Below are 15,398 nucleotides of genomic sequence, written 5' to 3' on the forward strand. Positions count from 1 at the left end.
CCTTACTGTTAAAAGCTTAGTGGTTATTCCTGCATCAACAACTGCTTTATGCATAGAGCGTAGTGTATCCAGCTCAGGAGCAGCAATAAATACAACATATGGCATGAACTCGGATGTCTTCAGAATCTTCAGAGCCTGTAGAGGAATTTAAAGAAAAAAAAAAGTCACCAACTGTCAGCTTTAGTCTTGATACTCAAAGTAGTGCAACACAAAGACAGAGAGATAGACAGGGAGATGCAGTAGGACTTATTTGTCCAAATGGGGAAATCTAGCTTTTCACAGAAGCCCAACAAATAAATAAAAAGACAAGTGTCAACACCCTCCAACGAATACATAACAGAATAACTAAAAAGAAGAAAACTTCTGACTTGGCCTTAAGATAAAGGAGCAGTCACATTCAACGTGGGGTACTATAAAGGTGTATTGCCGTTGGTATAAAAGGAGCCCCAGCAGTGTTTCTTGACACACTTCTGCTGAATAATCTGTTCTGTGAAAGTCCTCAATGAGATAGTGTCATAATGAACTTTTCTACTAATTCTTTCAAGTTTCACTTTCAGAAAACTTGTTGTATGAGGAACTAAAATCAACTTTGCTTCTCCCAATATAGTTCTTGATGGCAAATAGCATTCATCAGACACTACCCACAAATGTCATGGTAGACAACAGTAGTATTAGTAGCACTTAAAATGATTGCATTATTTAAAGAATCATTCTAAAATAGCAATTGCAATCTATGGTATTGAATGAATTAAAAGAAATTAAATTTCTACTCTAATGAATGCAAAATCCCAGCGACTTCTTCACTAAGGTTTACTTGTTGGCTTTTGATTCATTAAAATAAAGGAACTGATTTTATAGGACCACTTTAGGTACATGAGCTTTCAAGGCAATTCAAGAAATAATTATTCCATCAACTCTAATCTAAAAATGTGGAGTAATAGGAGTTTTATGGCATTCATAAAGGTACCTCCTTTAAAACTACCCTTTTGAAATTACGATGGACTTGATACAGTTTTCCTCTCATTTCCTGGACTCTTATTAAATTGAATTTTCATTTCAAACGCTGTCATTTTATTTAAAATGTAGCTAATCCTAATCTCTGATTCAAGAATTTTGCTTACCTGGGGGTTAACATCTAGAATACAGGTTTTTCCTGCATTGACGACTTCATGAATGGAGTCTATCTTGGTACCATACAGATTTGACTCGTATTCTCCATGTTCCAGGTAGCGACCACCTTTAATGTCAGTTTCCATCTCCACTCTTGATACAAATCTGTAAGCCTGGCCGTCTTTTTCATCATCCCTTGGTCGCCTTGAAGTAACTGAATAGTTAAAGTAATCAAAAAAAAAAAAGGAAAAACAACAATAAAAACAAAGAAATATACAATGACTAACTTGAAAAATGGTTTCTGAAAGGATCATTACATGGCATATTCTTTTAAATAATACAAAGTAACAAATGTGACAACTGTGCACAAGCACAAGCAATGCCTAAAAGCACACTGTTCCCCAAATTATTAATGCGAGAGTTTTTAATGATAGAACTTCATTGTTTAATTTGCTTTGACTGTTAGTATGCCCATTTTTGAATGTACTGACATGAAGAGCAGCACATACTGTTCCAGACATCCACATTAGCTTCATCCACTGAAGGCTGCTGGGCCGGTTCCCCTCTCACATGTCCAGAGTCCTGTGTTTAAGTCCTCATATACTTTGCACACTCTCTCCATGTCTGTGTGAGTTTTTCTCTGTGACAGCAGCATGTAGTATACCTCAAGTCATTCCAGTGTACTGCCTTCCAGAATTTTCTAGCATTTGATCAAAAACACTAAACTGCTACCATATTACAAGCATTAGTGCACCAGGAAAGGCAGCCAAGAAAGGGCTTGCATGTGCATGGTGTAGTCACATGTGTGGATGGCTGAGAATCTCTCTAATCTCCACTTCTCATCCACACGAAGACAGGCTGGCTGCAAACCCGGGGTCTAAAAGTCACAAAAGGACACTTATATAACTTCTCTCCGCATCTCAGAAGCTATCGTATTACACAGCAGCCATCTCTCTCCCTGACCCTCTGCTCTGCTCTCACCTCCTGTTACAATGCCACGACCCACATGTTTCAACATACTAGACATCTGTGATTGCAGGATGGGGGATTAATGTAAAAAAACAAACCGGAGAGAATATAAGGAGAAAGTTGCGTTACGCTGCAAAAAAGTGTGCTGCCTGCATGTCTGTAGGATTTGTTTTGCATTTCCTATACAATAATCTTTTTAACAAAAATGATATTCTGAAGACAACTAAGCTGGTTTTAACTACAGTTAGGTCCATAAATATTTGGACAGAGACAACTTTTTTTTAAAATTTTGGTTCTGTACATTACCACAATGAATTTTAAATGAAACAACTCAGATGCAGTTGAAGTGCAGACTTTCAGCTTTAATTCAGTGGGGTGAACAAAATGATTGCATAAAAATGTGAGGCAACTAAAGCATTTTTTTTAACACAATCCCTTCATTTCAGGGACTCAAAAGTAATTGGACAAATTAAATAACTGGAAATAAAATGTTCATTTCTAATACTTGGTTGAAAACCCTTTGCTGGCAATGACAGCCTGAAGTCTTGAACTCATGGACATCACCAGATGCTGGGTTTCCTCCTTTTTAATGCTCTGCCAGGCCTTTACTGCAGCAGCTTTCAGTTGCTGTTTGTTTGTGGGCCTTTCTGTCTGACGTTTAGTCTTCAACAAGTGAAATGCATGCTCAATTGGGTTAAGATCAGGTGACTGACTTGGCCATTCAACAATTTTCCACTTCTTTGCTTTAATAAACTCCTGCGTTGCTTTGGCTGTATGTTTTGGGTCATTGTCCATCTGTATCATGAAACGCCACCCAATCAATTTGACTGCATTTAGCTGGATTTGAGCAGACAGTACGTCTCTGAACACCTCAGAATTCATTCGGCTGCTTCTGTCCTGTGTCACATCATCAAGAAACACTAGTGTCCCAGTGCCACTGGCAGCCATGCACGACCAAGCCATCACACTGCATCCACCATGTTTTACAGATGATGTGGTATGCTTTGGATAATGAGCTGTTCCACGCCTTCTCCATACTTTTTTCTTGCCATCATTCTGGTAGAGGTTGATCTTGGTTTCATCTGTCCAAAGAATGTTTTTCCAGAACTGTGCTGGCTTTTTTAGATGTTCTTTAGCAAAGTCCAATCTAGCCTTTCTATTCTTGAGGCTTATGAGTGGCTTGCACCTTGCAGTGCACCCTCTGTATTTACTTTCATGCAGTCTTCTCTTTATGGTAGACTTGGATATCAATATGCCTACCCCCTGGAGAGTGTTGTTCACTTGGTTGGCTGTTGTGAAGGGGTTTCTCTTCACCATGGAAATGATTCTGCGATCATCCACCACTATTGTCTTCCGTGGAAGTCCAGGGGCCTCATGTATAATGCCGTGCGTAGAACTCACACTATAACATGGCGTAAGCACAAAAGCGGGATTGTGCATACGCACAGAAAAATCCAGATGCAGGAATCTGTGCGCAAGCAAAATTTCACGTTCTTCCACTACATAAATCCCGATCAGCGTGAAAAGTAACGCACGTGCACGCGCCTTCTGTCCCGCCCCAACTCCTCCCAGAATTACGCCTCTTTGAATATGCAAATCAATATAAATAGCCTTCTGTGAAAAGACAATGGGAAAAGCACAGGGGAAAATATAAGAATTTCAGCGAATACCAAGTGGAGGCAAAGGAAAAATGTACTATTTGTTGGTTTAAACAGTGGTATAAGCAACAAAAGAAAGTTGATCGAGTGACAGAGTGTCGGAAAAACTAGAACGATTAAATTCACAAAGTCGCACAGTGCCCGAAATAAAAAAGAAATCACATATCAAAGTCGCCGTGAAAAGGCAAGTCGTAGCCCACCGTCTGAGTGTCATATGAAAGCGTATTAGGGTACAAACAAAAAACATAGGCACACAGTGTGAAAAAAGCACGAAATGTCAACTTTAATCTCGAAATTTCCACTTTAATCACGTAGTTTATTTTGCCATTAAAGTAGAACATCATAAACTTCATCTTAAAATCGTTTATTTTACTAGTTTCTCAAGTAGCATGTTAAATGCTTTGTTCTGTGTTTGATCTTCTATGTGCTCTATGTGTGTGAATCACTACGTGCTTCCGTTCTTTCTCTTTCTCCGACAGGACACAGAATCCATTACATTCGAGATATTACAGCTCTCTGAATAATTAAAATACTGAGATGTATACGTGATATCATTTTCATGATGATAGGAATGAAAGCATGTTATTAAACATGGGAACACGGTGGCGCAGTGATTGTTCATATCTCACGCAAGAGGCTTGCTGCGCCATGTGCGACCTTCGATGAAATAATTTATTACAGAAGTACTGTCTCTTTCAAACGTACTAACCTCCAATTCCTGTCCATACTTTTCTTTCTCCAATCGCCACACAATCAGCTCTGTAATAGACGTTAAGCCATTTGTAAGCTTAGAACGCCGATTCTTCAAAACTTTTAAGGAACACTGAAATATCTTCGTAGTACATGTTTAATTATTCTATTCGTCTATCCTTCCAGTGTCGCGTCAGCACCAGCAAGAATACAGCGCAAGGCAGGAGCTATCCTTGAACTAGCTATACGCTGCGGCACCGTGTCCTCACATGTTTAATTATTAACAATACAGATTATTTAAATGAAGTTAAAGTTTTATCTGTATACTATAAGCAACATATTTTGCTGCATTTCATCTTAAAAATGATATTGTCATCATACGCGCTTTATAAAGTAGTGCAGGTTGTGCAATATTATAACTGTAGTGTAAGTTTACAGTGAGGTGATTGTACTTATAAGTACAAACAGTTCTACAAGGAGCACTTGATGGACTGATTTGAGTGCGTTTATAGTTCTTGGGATGAAACTGTTTCTGAAACGCGAGGTCCGTACAGGAAAGGCTTTGACGCTTTTTGCCGTGGTTGAGGTAGTGTGTACTTGAAACTGTATACCGATAATTCTCTTTCCGATCATCTGCTGCTGTGATTCACACTCAGATACAGTGATATAAATACTCCGAGTGGTGCAGTGAGAGTAATATGGAAAAAGATGATCCGCAGTGGCAACCCTTAATGGGAGCAGCAAAAAGAAGAACAAGATGCAGTGAGCGTAACAACGCTAAAGCAGTTATGGTATTTGGAATACTATGGCTATTCCCTGGCCCATTATATTGCTACAGGTTAATTACGATCAGATGCATTACACTAATAAACAATATGCAGTTAATTTCAGTGTATTTATAAAGCCGCGTCAGGAATGTGGAGCTAAGAAAGAAAGGATGAGCACACAGGAACAGTAGTTTGACCATTCTGTGGACCATTATATTGTTACAGGTTAATTACAATCAGATGCATTAAATTTATGAACGATATGCGGTTAATTTCAGTGTATTTGATAAAGCCGCCGCCGTGGATGTGGATCTAAGAAAGGGTGATCACACAGGAACAGTAGCACTGCTTTGACGCTGGGTGCCGCCAGTCTGCAAAATCGAGCGAAGAAATTGCGTACGCCAAGGTATGAGTTACCGTGGAAATGTGCGTGGCTTTACGCCAAGTTTAGGTTTTATACATCGCGATTTGAGCGTGGAAAGGTTCGTACGCAACATTTCTGTGCGTACGCACCGTTTATACATGAGGCCCCAGGTCTTTTTGCGTTGCTGAGTTCACCAGTGCTTGCTATCTTTCTCAGGATGTACCAAACTGTAGATCTTGCCACTCGTAATATTGTAGCAATTTCTCGGATGGGTTTTTTCTGTTTTCGCAGCTTCTTTCACCTGCATAGAGAGCTCCTTTGACCGCATGTTGTCTGTTCACAGCAAAATCTTCCACATGCAAGCACCACACCTCAAATCAACTCCAGGCCTTTTATCTACTTAATTGATAATGACATAACGACGGACTTGCCCACACCTACCCATGAAATAGCCTTTGAGTCAATTGTCCAATTACTTTTGAGCCCCTGAAATGAAGGGATTGCGTTAAAAAAATGCTTTAGTTGCCTCACATTTTTATGCAATCGTTTTGTTCACCCCACTGAATTGAAGCTGAAAGTCTGCACTTCAACTGCATCTGAGTTGTTTCATTTAAAATTCATTGTGGTAATGTACAGAACCAAAATTAGAAAAATGTTGTCTCTGTCCAAATATTTATGGACCTAACTGTACATGCTTGGTAACTTGTACCTAGAACATTTGTACATGTTCAGTTTCCTACAAACACCAGCAGTGTAGCAGGATCACCTTTAAAATGCCCGATCTGTAATTTTCTGTGTGATGAAGACACAAAGAGCATTGCTGCTGAATCAGTGATTATAAGATGTCAACTTCACTGCTAGTGAAGTTCCCATACTGATGTGTCTTTATCACCAGTGTAGGAAGAGGGGATCATGAGATTAATCTATAAATTGGTGCCGGGGAAGCAGTTTTTATTAACACCATAGCGGACTGTGTTGATAAGTCGCAAAGAACATCCTTGGATAAAGCTTTTATTTTACCTGTCAATCAGTATGCCTACTCTCCTCTATGGCTATAAGATCTCAGTACAATTAGCTGAAATGTCATTCCTGTGCTCACAGTTGGCTTCCCTCACAATAATATGGAAAGACCTCAGAGTACAAATGCTGCTCTTCTGGGAGAAGATCTGGGATATCTATTGTGTAGAGACTGATGCTCATGATAGAATGGCCTGATTTGTCAAGTTTGCTATGTTACAGCTATAACCTTTTAAAGAGATTTTCAGTTGCAGATTTCATTTACATAATCTCAGAAAAATGGAGGCAGTTGCAACTCTAATCTTTCGTGAACCCCAATCACGAGTCACCCTGATGAAATCAAACAGCTTTAATATTGTCTTAAGTTTCAGGGGAAGACCACCAATGAGTGCTCACCAGCAAGTACAATTAATATAACGTAGCTTACATGGAATTAGGAACCAGAGTTTTGGACTTTGCAAACAAAAAAAAAAGTAATTTTTCAGATATTTCATGTTTTATGTACACAAAAGAATGTTAAAAAAGATTAAAAAAAATAAAATTTAGGGCAGAGATTGTGCCTGAAATTGCAGTACCTGTAAATCCTTCACACAGGCACCGCTCTGTTAGGCAGCATGTTATTGTTTGTCCAAAAAAAAAAAAAAAAAAAAAAAACTGTGATGGAAACTGCAGTGGCGGCATGGTGGCTCAGTGGTAGCGCTGCTGCCTCGCAGTAAGGAGACCGGAGTTTGTTTCCCGGGTCCTCCCTGCGTGGAGTTTGCATGTTCTCCCCGTGTCTGCATGGGTTTCCTCCGGGTGTTCTGGTTTCCTCCCACAGTCCAAAGACATGCAGGTTAGGTGCACTGGTGATCCAAAAATTGTCCCTAGTGTGTGCTTGGTGTGGGTGTGTGTGTTCCCTGTGGTGGGCTGGAGCCCTGCCCGGGGTTTGTTTCCTGCCTTGTGCCCTTTGTTGGCTGGGATTGGCTCCAGTAGATCCCCCATGACCCTGTAGTTAGGATATAGCAGGCTGGATAATCGAAGTATGGATGGAAACTGCAGTTTGACACCCTATTGACTAGAAGTTGTGTACTGTGACAAGCACATGGAGAAAGGCGTGAAGCATGCATTTTATAATGCCATACCTGTTAATCTTCTGGGCTTACCCACAAGGACTGTTATTCATTATGAGAACCTCGGAGTCAGATAAATGTGAGTAAACCAAAAAAAATCCATAAGCTGTATGCTCTTTCAAAAAATATACCTCATTTACCAAATGTAGTGAATTTTTTAAATACAAAAAAAAAAAAACTTACATGGTACTGTTGTTCCAAATTTAGAAGGATTAAGTACTATAAGTCTGTTTTTTAAACTTCTCCGACCAACCCCCTGGGCTCCGATTAATACTAGTGTTTTCCTCTGAAATGGAGGCATTTTGGCCACCTCTTCATAAATCTGTAGTTCGTGGCGATCAAACTCTGAAGTAAAAACATGATAACTGAGATCAGTTCATTTTAGATTATAGTACACCCATTTTACTGTAATTAAAGAACGCAGAGATGACAAGTGAGTTGAAAATGGACTTTTTGGTACTTCTGATTTGAAGCAATTAAAGAGAATTAAAAAAATCAATTCTCTACCGATCTCCAATAAAAATGAGAACTCATCTGTTTTAAGCACTGAGCACAAATTTTAAGTACAAATAAATCTTCTACATTTTTTTCCTGTAAATGATAACAAAAATAAATTTAAAAAATGACTTGCACTGATAAACAGGTTTAACAAACCTGCATTCCTTGCTGTGAGGTACATCATTTTTTTCTTCTTTTTGCCACTAATAGTTCCACAGAGGACTCCTATAGATCAGAGAAAAATGATTTGTTATCAAGAGCTGCCATATGCAAACACTCAATATTGACTTTTTTGTGCATAGAAGTTGATTTTTGCAATATATTTTTCACACTTGAAAAAACATGTTCACAGTACATTTGCAATTCACATTACTCTTGCATTTATGCATGAAGCATTTTAGACTGCAGTATACTTCAGAAATCGACATTTTGAAATATGTAGATTAAAATCCCTTATGACGTATATATCTGAATAGAAATGGAATAATATGCATACAATTAAAAGAGCTGTCCTTTCTAAAACGTGCACCTTTTATTCAAGTTCATCATCAGAATCAGAGGCACTGGCAAAGTCAGATGCTTTTTAATCTTTTGATAATTAAACGACACATTGCATAACACGGCCAAATATAATCGTAAAGTTTTAAATATAATTAGTGAAGCATATTTAATGCAGTTTTGGGAGGTCAAAAAAAGAACAATCATAAAACTGTCCCAACTTTACAGCAGGATGAGGCTGCAGGAGTGTTTGGAAGTGTGAAGGGCTATTTCATCTTCAAAGAGATACAACTATGCATTTGTTCCACTTTTGGTTTGTTTTGGATGCATGAAAATTTGGGACCTTCAAAGGACATTTGCTTCAGTAAGGAAAATATATAGTCTGATCCAAAAATCCATTTTCACCCATTTTTATCCACTGTATGAGAAGTCCCAGAATGACTACAGGATCTCAAAGGCTATGTGTCCACACTACCTTGTTTTAGAAACTACAATGGTCTTTTTTTCCACCTTTCATTCATACTACCCCTGCATTTTCAAACCTCAAAAACTTTGACTTTAAAAAACAGTCTTCAGACCCAGATATTTCTGAAAACACAGCCTGATTTTTGAAAATGCAGACTCTAAGCCCTTCCTTAATTGGATCCTGCTCATTACAACATCTCACAACTTGATTGGTCACCTTCATGGAAGAAAACCATTTTCCACTATGACAGACACAGAGGAGTTTCTCTTCTTAGTTCTTGTTAAGTTGCTCACCTGTATGCAGCTAAATTGAATTCTGAATGCAACAAACATGCACAAAACACAAATAAATTACAGTTCGCTACAGTTTTGCGATACATCCAAGCATTACCACCCCTTCAAGGATTACTAGTTCTAGTTCTGAACAAGGCATTTGGGCTTACTCTCAGTAAAAATCTAAAACTACATATGCACAGTGTATGCCAACGATTTCATCACACACAGTACATTTTCAGTCGGGTTAGTGTGGACAGAGATCCTTTTGTAAACAATGTGAAAACACTAGTGTGGACATACCTAAGTGATTATCCTACTTTGTTGTCTTGTCTTATCAACTTGTGTGTGGGAGTGGGGATGAGACTGTGGGTTATGGCGTCACAATGCTGCTGCCTTACATCTCCAGTCTGTGGAGATGGCAAGTCCCCATCATGTCTAAATGGGGTTTCTTCTCTGTCCTCAAAGCGATGTAAAAAAGCTGACAATACATCAACCCCCTGTGAATACATTAAGTTGAATGAGTGAGTGTGCCCCCATAGTGGACTACGGGCTTGTCCAAAGTTAATTACTGCCTATCAAGAGAAGGTACTGGGATAGCTCCTGCCATCATGTATTGAAATAAGTGCATCTGGAAAATGAATGTGCCAGAGAATTAATAAATCAGAGACATTTCAATCACTGGTATAACAGATTCATGGAAAGAAATGGCTAAGTATGCAAAAAACATACTGCTTTCATATATTCAAAGACTTCATAAGAGGCTGTGGGACACTCATAAAATGAACAACAGCTTGCCAAAATACTAACCATGGCCAGTAAATTTCAAATCAAGAGTGTGCTTCCTTCAATATCTACAAAATAATTGCTATGGATCTGTATTTATTGTACTCTAGACATTTAAAAATTATAACAGTAAGATATATGAAGACAATATTATTAACAATACTGTACAGGTACTCATTTAATATCTGCTATTTGATGTAATGCGGTACCTGAGCCATCCCAGTCTCTCCGCACAAATGCTTTTCTTTTTTCTTCCAGGAACTGGCTTGGAATAAGTCCTGTTGTCCCTCCAACCACATGGCAAGCCTGCAATGGCAAATATTTAAAATGGGCATTAGAGTCGAGGAAGGCCAGGTGCCCTGCCAATGTGTGTCCATTGGGAGAGGCTATGAAGCCCATATATACAGACGGTCAATAAATATCCAAACAGCATCACCCTAAAATAAAACCAACTTATGCAACTATGACAGAAAGTAGAGTAGAGAAAATTTTTCGTCAGCGTAACTTGTAGAACAGGAGAAGATTAAAATAGCGTGAAAGAAGCTATTGAAATGATTGCAAACGCCTGAGCGCAAGTTAAAGAAAACACTATAGCAACACATACAGAATCTTGTTACAACGAAATATTTTTAGGTCCCTGGCAGTTCATTGTAACAGAATTTTACCTGTATTTATCATATATAAGAATGTATTATTTATTTTTTGCATTTATCTATTCATTATTATTCTTTTCTAACTTTGTTTTTCTTTGCTTAAATTATTTCTTTGATATCCTGTGTATGAAAAATGTGCTATAGAAATAAATGCTGTTATTGTTCCAAAAGGGTGTTCGTGAATTCTTGAGCATTTAGCTCCAGGTTGCTTTTCCAGTCACTTGTACACACCAACCGCTAAAGATGGTATAAATCCAAACAGGATTATTTTATTGAATCACTAATTCTGCTGTGCAGGCTTGAACCTCCCTCACGCACAGAACTTGACACACCCGTGGCCAAAACAAGGCTGCTAAGAGATGCTTATGTTTCTCTAAGAAGTACTTATGAGTTCAGTGGAACCACAGTCAAGCAGTTAAGGGCATGTGAAGCATTCAAGGTTATCGTCTTTAGCATTAAAATATTCACAGAGGTGAAATTCAACAGTATTGAAATCTCACCCATCATATTACAAAAAAAAAATGGTAAAATCCTAATAAGCAAAATGAAGAATAAAAATGAATGACTGATATTATTTAAATCTTTTGGGTGATAGATGGTCGTGGACACAAAAGAAAACAAACATTCTTTGTGCTTGTAATTTGCAGTCATATATATTTGCAATATTTGATTCATAAATGAGTCTGTTGATAACAACGCCAGTAATCACAGTCTTCATTTACAAGCTGTCACAGTTCATTTTTGTGACATCCAACCTGGGATTACAAAGGAAAACCCTGAAGGAATATGCAAGGAGCACCTGTTCTCCAACCTGGAAAGGGCACTCATTACCAAAATTAGCAAAATTCGTTTTACCTAGTGATGTTAGCCCCACAACACTGGACAGAGTATGTCTCAAGCAGAAAATATTGTTGGTTGCTTTAAGGATATTCAAAGAAAGAGCAGAAACTACATCCTGAAAACTCTTGTGAGTAGGGATTCATCAGTGTGAATGTGAATGTAGTTATTTTATCTAAATTAACAAGACACATCAGTACCTTCAAAACAGTAAACACTGCATACAAACCTGCCACCAATTTGAATCTTCACGGTTGACAATTTGCATGATGTCTCCTCTTGAAAATTTAAGGCCTGCTTCTTTGCAAGGAATTAAATTGTCATTTCCAGGATTATAGTCAAAATGTGCTTTTACATATACCTGTGATAAAATACAATTATTGGATATTACAAAATAAAGAAAATATTTTCAACTGTTTTCATAGCTCTAGGGCCCTTGGCCTAATTTTCTACCCAGTTCATATTATTTGGGTCTTCCAGTTTTTCTGCCAGTTTAGTCTTGCATCCCACAAACAATCTTCCTAGATTACATTTTGACTCTCAATGGGTCTAAAATGAGCAAGAGTGGCTGCATGGCTATACCTGCCCCATGTTGAACATCATCCTGTACAGGGTTTCTTCCCAGCTTGAACACAAAGCTATATAGTGTTATATACTGTATAGTGCTAGGCTCTGGAGAATTGTAATCTTACTATGGAAATATGAGTCTGAAAAACTCCCTGTCTATGTTTGATACAACATCTACCCTGTGATGAAATGGGCCTTCTAGCTAGAATAGGGCATTCATCAAATTGGGCTGAGGATGTTTAACACTAGAATTACCAGAGACTACGAAAAAACTCGTATATCCGGCCCACCTTAAATCGCTTCTTAAATCTGTTCACACCTCTCCGCCAGCATCCTTTGTCCTCTAAATGTGCTGATAAAAGACAAGCTGCCAGCAGCCGGCTATTCCATCCCCCCACCGACTTAGAATGTGAGCGAAGTTTTCCCAGCTCACGCCTTGATTGATTATGTGGGAGTGAAGTGGAGTTTTACAGTGGAAATAACAGATCATTATTCTAAAGTAATCTGTGTAAACACATTGTTAAAACAGAAACTTTTTCATATTTTAGTAATAAATGTTACAAAATGTAGTAGGCATAAACTATAGAATATATAAAGCCCGAGTTCCAAAGATCAAATAAACACTTTCACAAAAGTGGGGGGATGGAATAGCCGGCTGCTGGCAGCTTGTCTTTTATCAGCACATTTAGAGGACAAAGGATGCTGGCGGAGAGGTGTGAACGGATTTAAGAAGCGATTTAAGGTGGGCCGGATATACGAGTTTTTTCGTAGGCTCTGGTAATTCTAGTGTTAAAGACTCTAGCTGAAATAATTAACAGCTTCCTTAGGAAGATGGAGTATATTTTGAGCTAAGAAAAAAAAGCCAAAAATTAATTCAATCTCAACATATTAATTGGTCTAATGCTTTACATCGGAGTCACCAACTCCGATCCTTGAGTGCTATTGTGGCTGCAGGTTTTCCTTCCTGTTATTTTCTTCATCTGTGAGCACCAATTTTTTAAGTAAATTGACTTATTTCACCTTTGTTTTAATTGCAGTGTTTTTAAAGACTCAGTCTTCTGAATTGCTTCTTTTGTCCTTAAATGGCAGCCAAACAAAAATGAGATGTGAAGCAAGATAACCCGTAATGTTACTGCCCCAAACTCCCAACTAATTTCACTCCAAACAGTTTGCTAATTAGACGTCGATTAACTTAACCTGTTATTTAAATTCCATGGCTTGTTAGGACTCTCATTCTGCCAGAGCTGACTTTTCTAAATCTGTTACCCTTCTGTTTTCTTAGAAGACTGTCCAAATGTTTTGCTGACCTGGGCATTACTAAGGCCTTGACCTTTCTTTATTTTCAGATATTGTATGATAGACATTGGGTCTGCAACTCATAATTGGGTTATCGAAGGGTGAATGAAATTAGCAGCAACAAATGGTCACTAACTTAAGAAAATGGTTATAATGAAAATCTCCAGCCACTGTGGCCCTGCAGGATCAAAGTTGGACACCTCTGTCTATATAACCAAAAAAAAAACAACAAAAAAACAAATCTACAGTACCTGAAATATTTACTGATTACATTCAAGAAAATCAAATCAGAATTTCTTTTGAAATTCTATATGTGACATAGGGTGGGTTTCATACTGTACGCACAAATAAGAGTAAAATAAGTATATAATTCCTAAGTCAGCTGGCAATATTAGGTTCTTTCAGCTTTATTTCTTCTATAGGAATGTAGAACTTCAGATTTCGTTTTGCTAACTTAGAATTACTGAACAGGCTCTGAAGTTTAGGCTTTCAATTTTAAAAACAAACTTAATGGGGATTGCCGATTCTAAATTGGCCCTAGTGTGTGCTTGGTGTGTGGGTGTGTCCTGCGGTGGGTTGGCACCCTGCCCGGGATTGGTTCCTGCCTTCTGCCCTGTGTTGGCTGGGATTGGCTCCAGCAGACCCCCGTGACCCTGTGTTTGGATTCAGCGGGTTGGAAAATGGATGGATGGATTTTAATTTGATACATCTTGTCTTTTGTAACATTTTTACATTTATAAAGCTCTCCCACAAAAAGCAGACCACATCAGTTACTGAGTGTATAAAAGTGGAGGAACCCACTATAAGCAAAACCAGAAACGTCAGCTCATTATTTCTAGTACCCTGGAACAAAATAACTTTATAAGTTAAGAAAACATACTGTATGTTATCTTCTGAAACTAAACATACCGAGTTTCCAAAAGAGTGATCCATCAATAGAAGTTGGCATTTTCATAATAGGTTGCCATACACTATAACACCAGGGGGATTCTTGTTCAGAATGAAAAAAAAAAAATGAATGTAGTGACCTTGTGCTGACTTGGTCAATCTTATTATGGGCAAAAGATCTTGCAATCACATGGTATGAAGTAATGATGCCACACAGGTACCCTGAAAAATGGCTGTCACACAGCCTGCTTTAAAACTGAGTGCTCAAATGCAGAGACCTCATTACTTATGTAATTTGGTTGAACGAAACTGAGAAGCTGTTTTTAAAAGAACTATAAATCTCTATCTACGAGATGGCAAAAAATACCACATTTAGAAGACATTTTTCTGAACAAGTCTTAAGTACATAGTGCTACATCCAGCCAGAAGACCGGTGTTAAGCAAAAATAAAAGAATACATTTATACATTATATGTTTACTAGACAAAGAGCCCGTTTCGACAACGTAAGATGAAACGGGCACGAGTTTGTGTCAGCAGTGTATGAAGAACAAATGATAAGTAATGAAGAAGTTGTTTTGTAATGATTGTAGTCTGCTTTACTCATTACTGTACAGGCTTGTACTGTTAGCTGATGAATTTTCCAGGCCTATAGTATAATATTGAATGATGAATGTTCCAGTACAATATGGAATAGTAATAAGTATAAGCACCACAAACCTGATATAGGTGTATTGAATGAATGCGTAATTGAATCAGAATGCGTAATTAGGTCTCGAGCTGTAGTCGAAATCGCCTTTCAGGCCTCTAGAGCTTTAATCGAAGTCGCCTTTCTCTGCCATGATGTTGGGGTTGGATGTTGGTCTCGTAAGGTTTTTCGGGCAGCTGCGCAGAAGGCGACTGTGCATTCGGCTTCGGACGTGCGCAGAAGGCGATTGCGCATTCGGCTTCGGAC

General features: G+C 38.3%; 1 protein-coding gene across 6 annotated transcripts in view; it reads right to left on the minus strand.

Annotated features, from left to right (window-relative positions):
• The window catches only part of pals2b (protein associated with LIN7 2, MAGUK p55 family member b), a 209,882-nt gene that overhangs the window by 9,777 nt on the left and 184,707 nt on the right, over positions 1–15,398 (minus strand). For all 6 annotated transcript variants that reach the window (XM_051935764.1, XM_051935763.1, XM_028818273.2 and 3 more), the window contains 6 exons: positions 11,924–12,055; positions 10,414–10,510; positions 8,339–8,407; positions 7,868–8,029; positions 1,122–1,324; positions 7–135 (listed from right to left, as the gene is read on the minus strand). In XM_051935764.1, coding sequence (XP_051791724.1) covers positions 7–135; positions 1,122–1,324; positions 7,868–8,029; positions 8,339–8,407; positions 10,414–10,510; positions 11,924–12,055 — 792 coding nt within the window. The remainder of the gene's footprint in view (positions 1–6; positions 136–1,121; positions 1,325–7,867; positions 8,030–8,338; positions 8,408–10,413; positions 10,511–11,923; positions 12,056–15,398) is intronic.

Source organism: Erpetoichthys calabaricus, chromosome 13 (assembly GCF_900747795.2).
Source record: "Erpetoichthys calabaricus chromosome 13, fErpCal1.3, whole genome shotgun sequence".
Taxonomy (NCBI): Eukaryota; Metazoa; Chordata; class Cladistia; order Polypteriformes; family Polypteridae; genus Erpetoichthys; species Erpetoichthys calabaricus.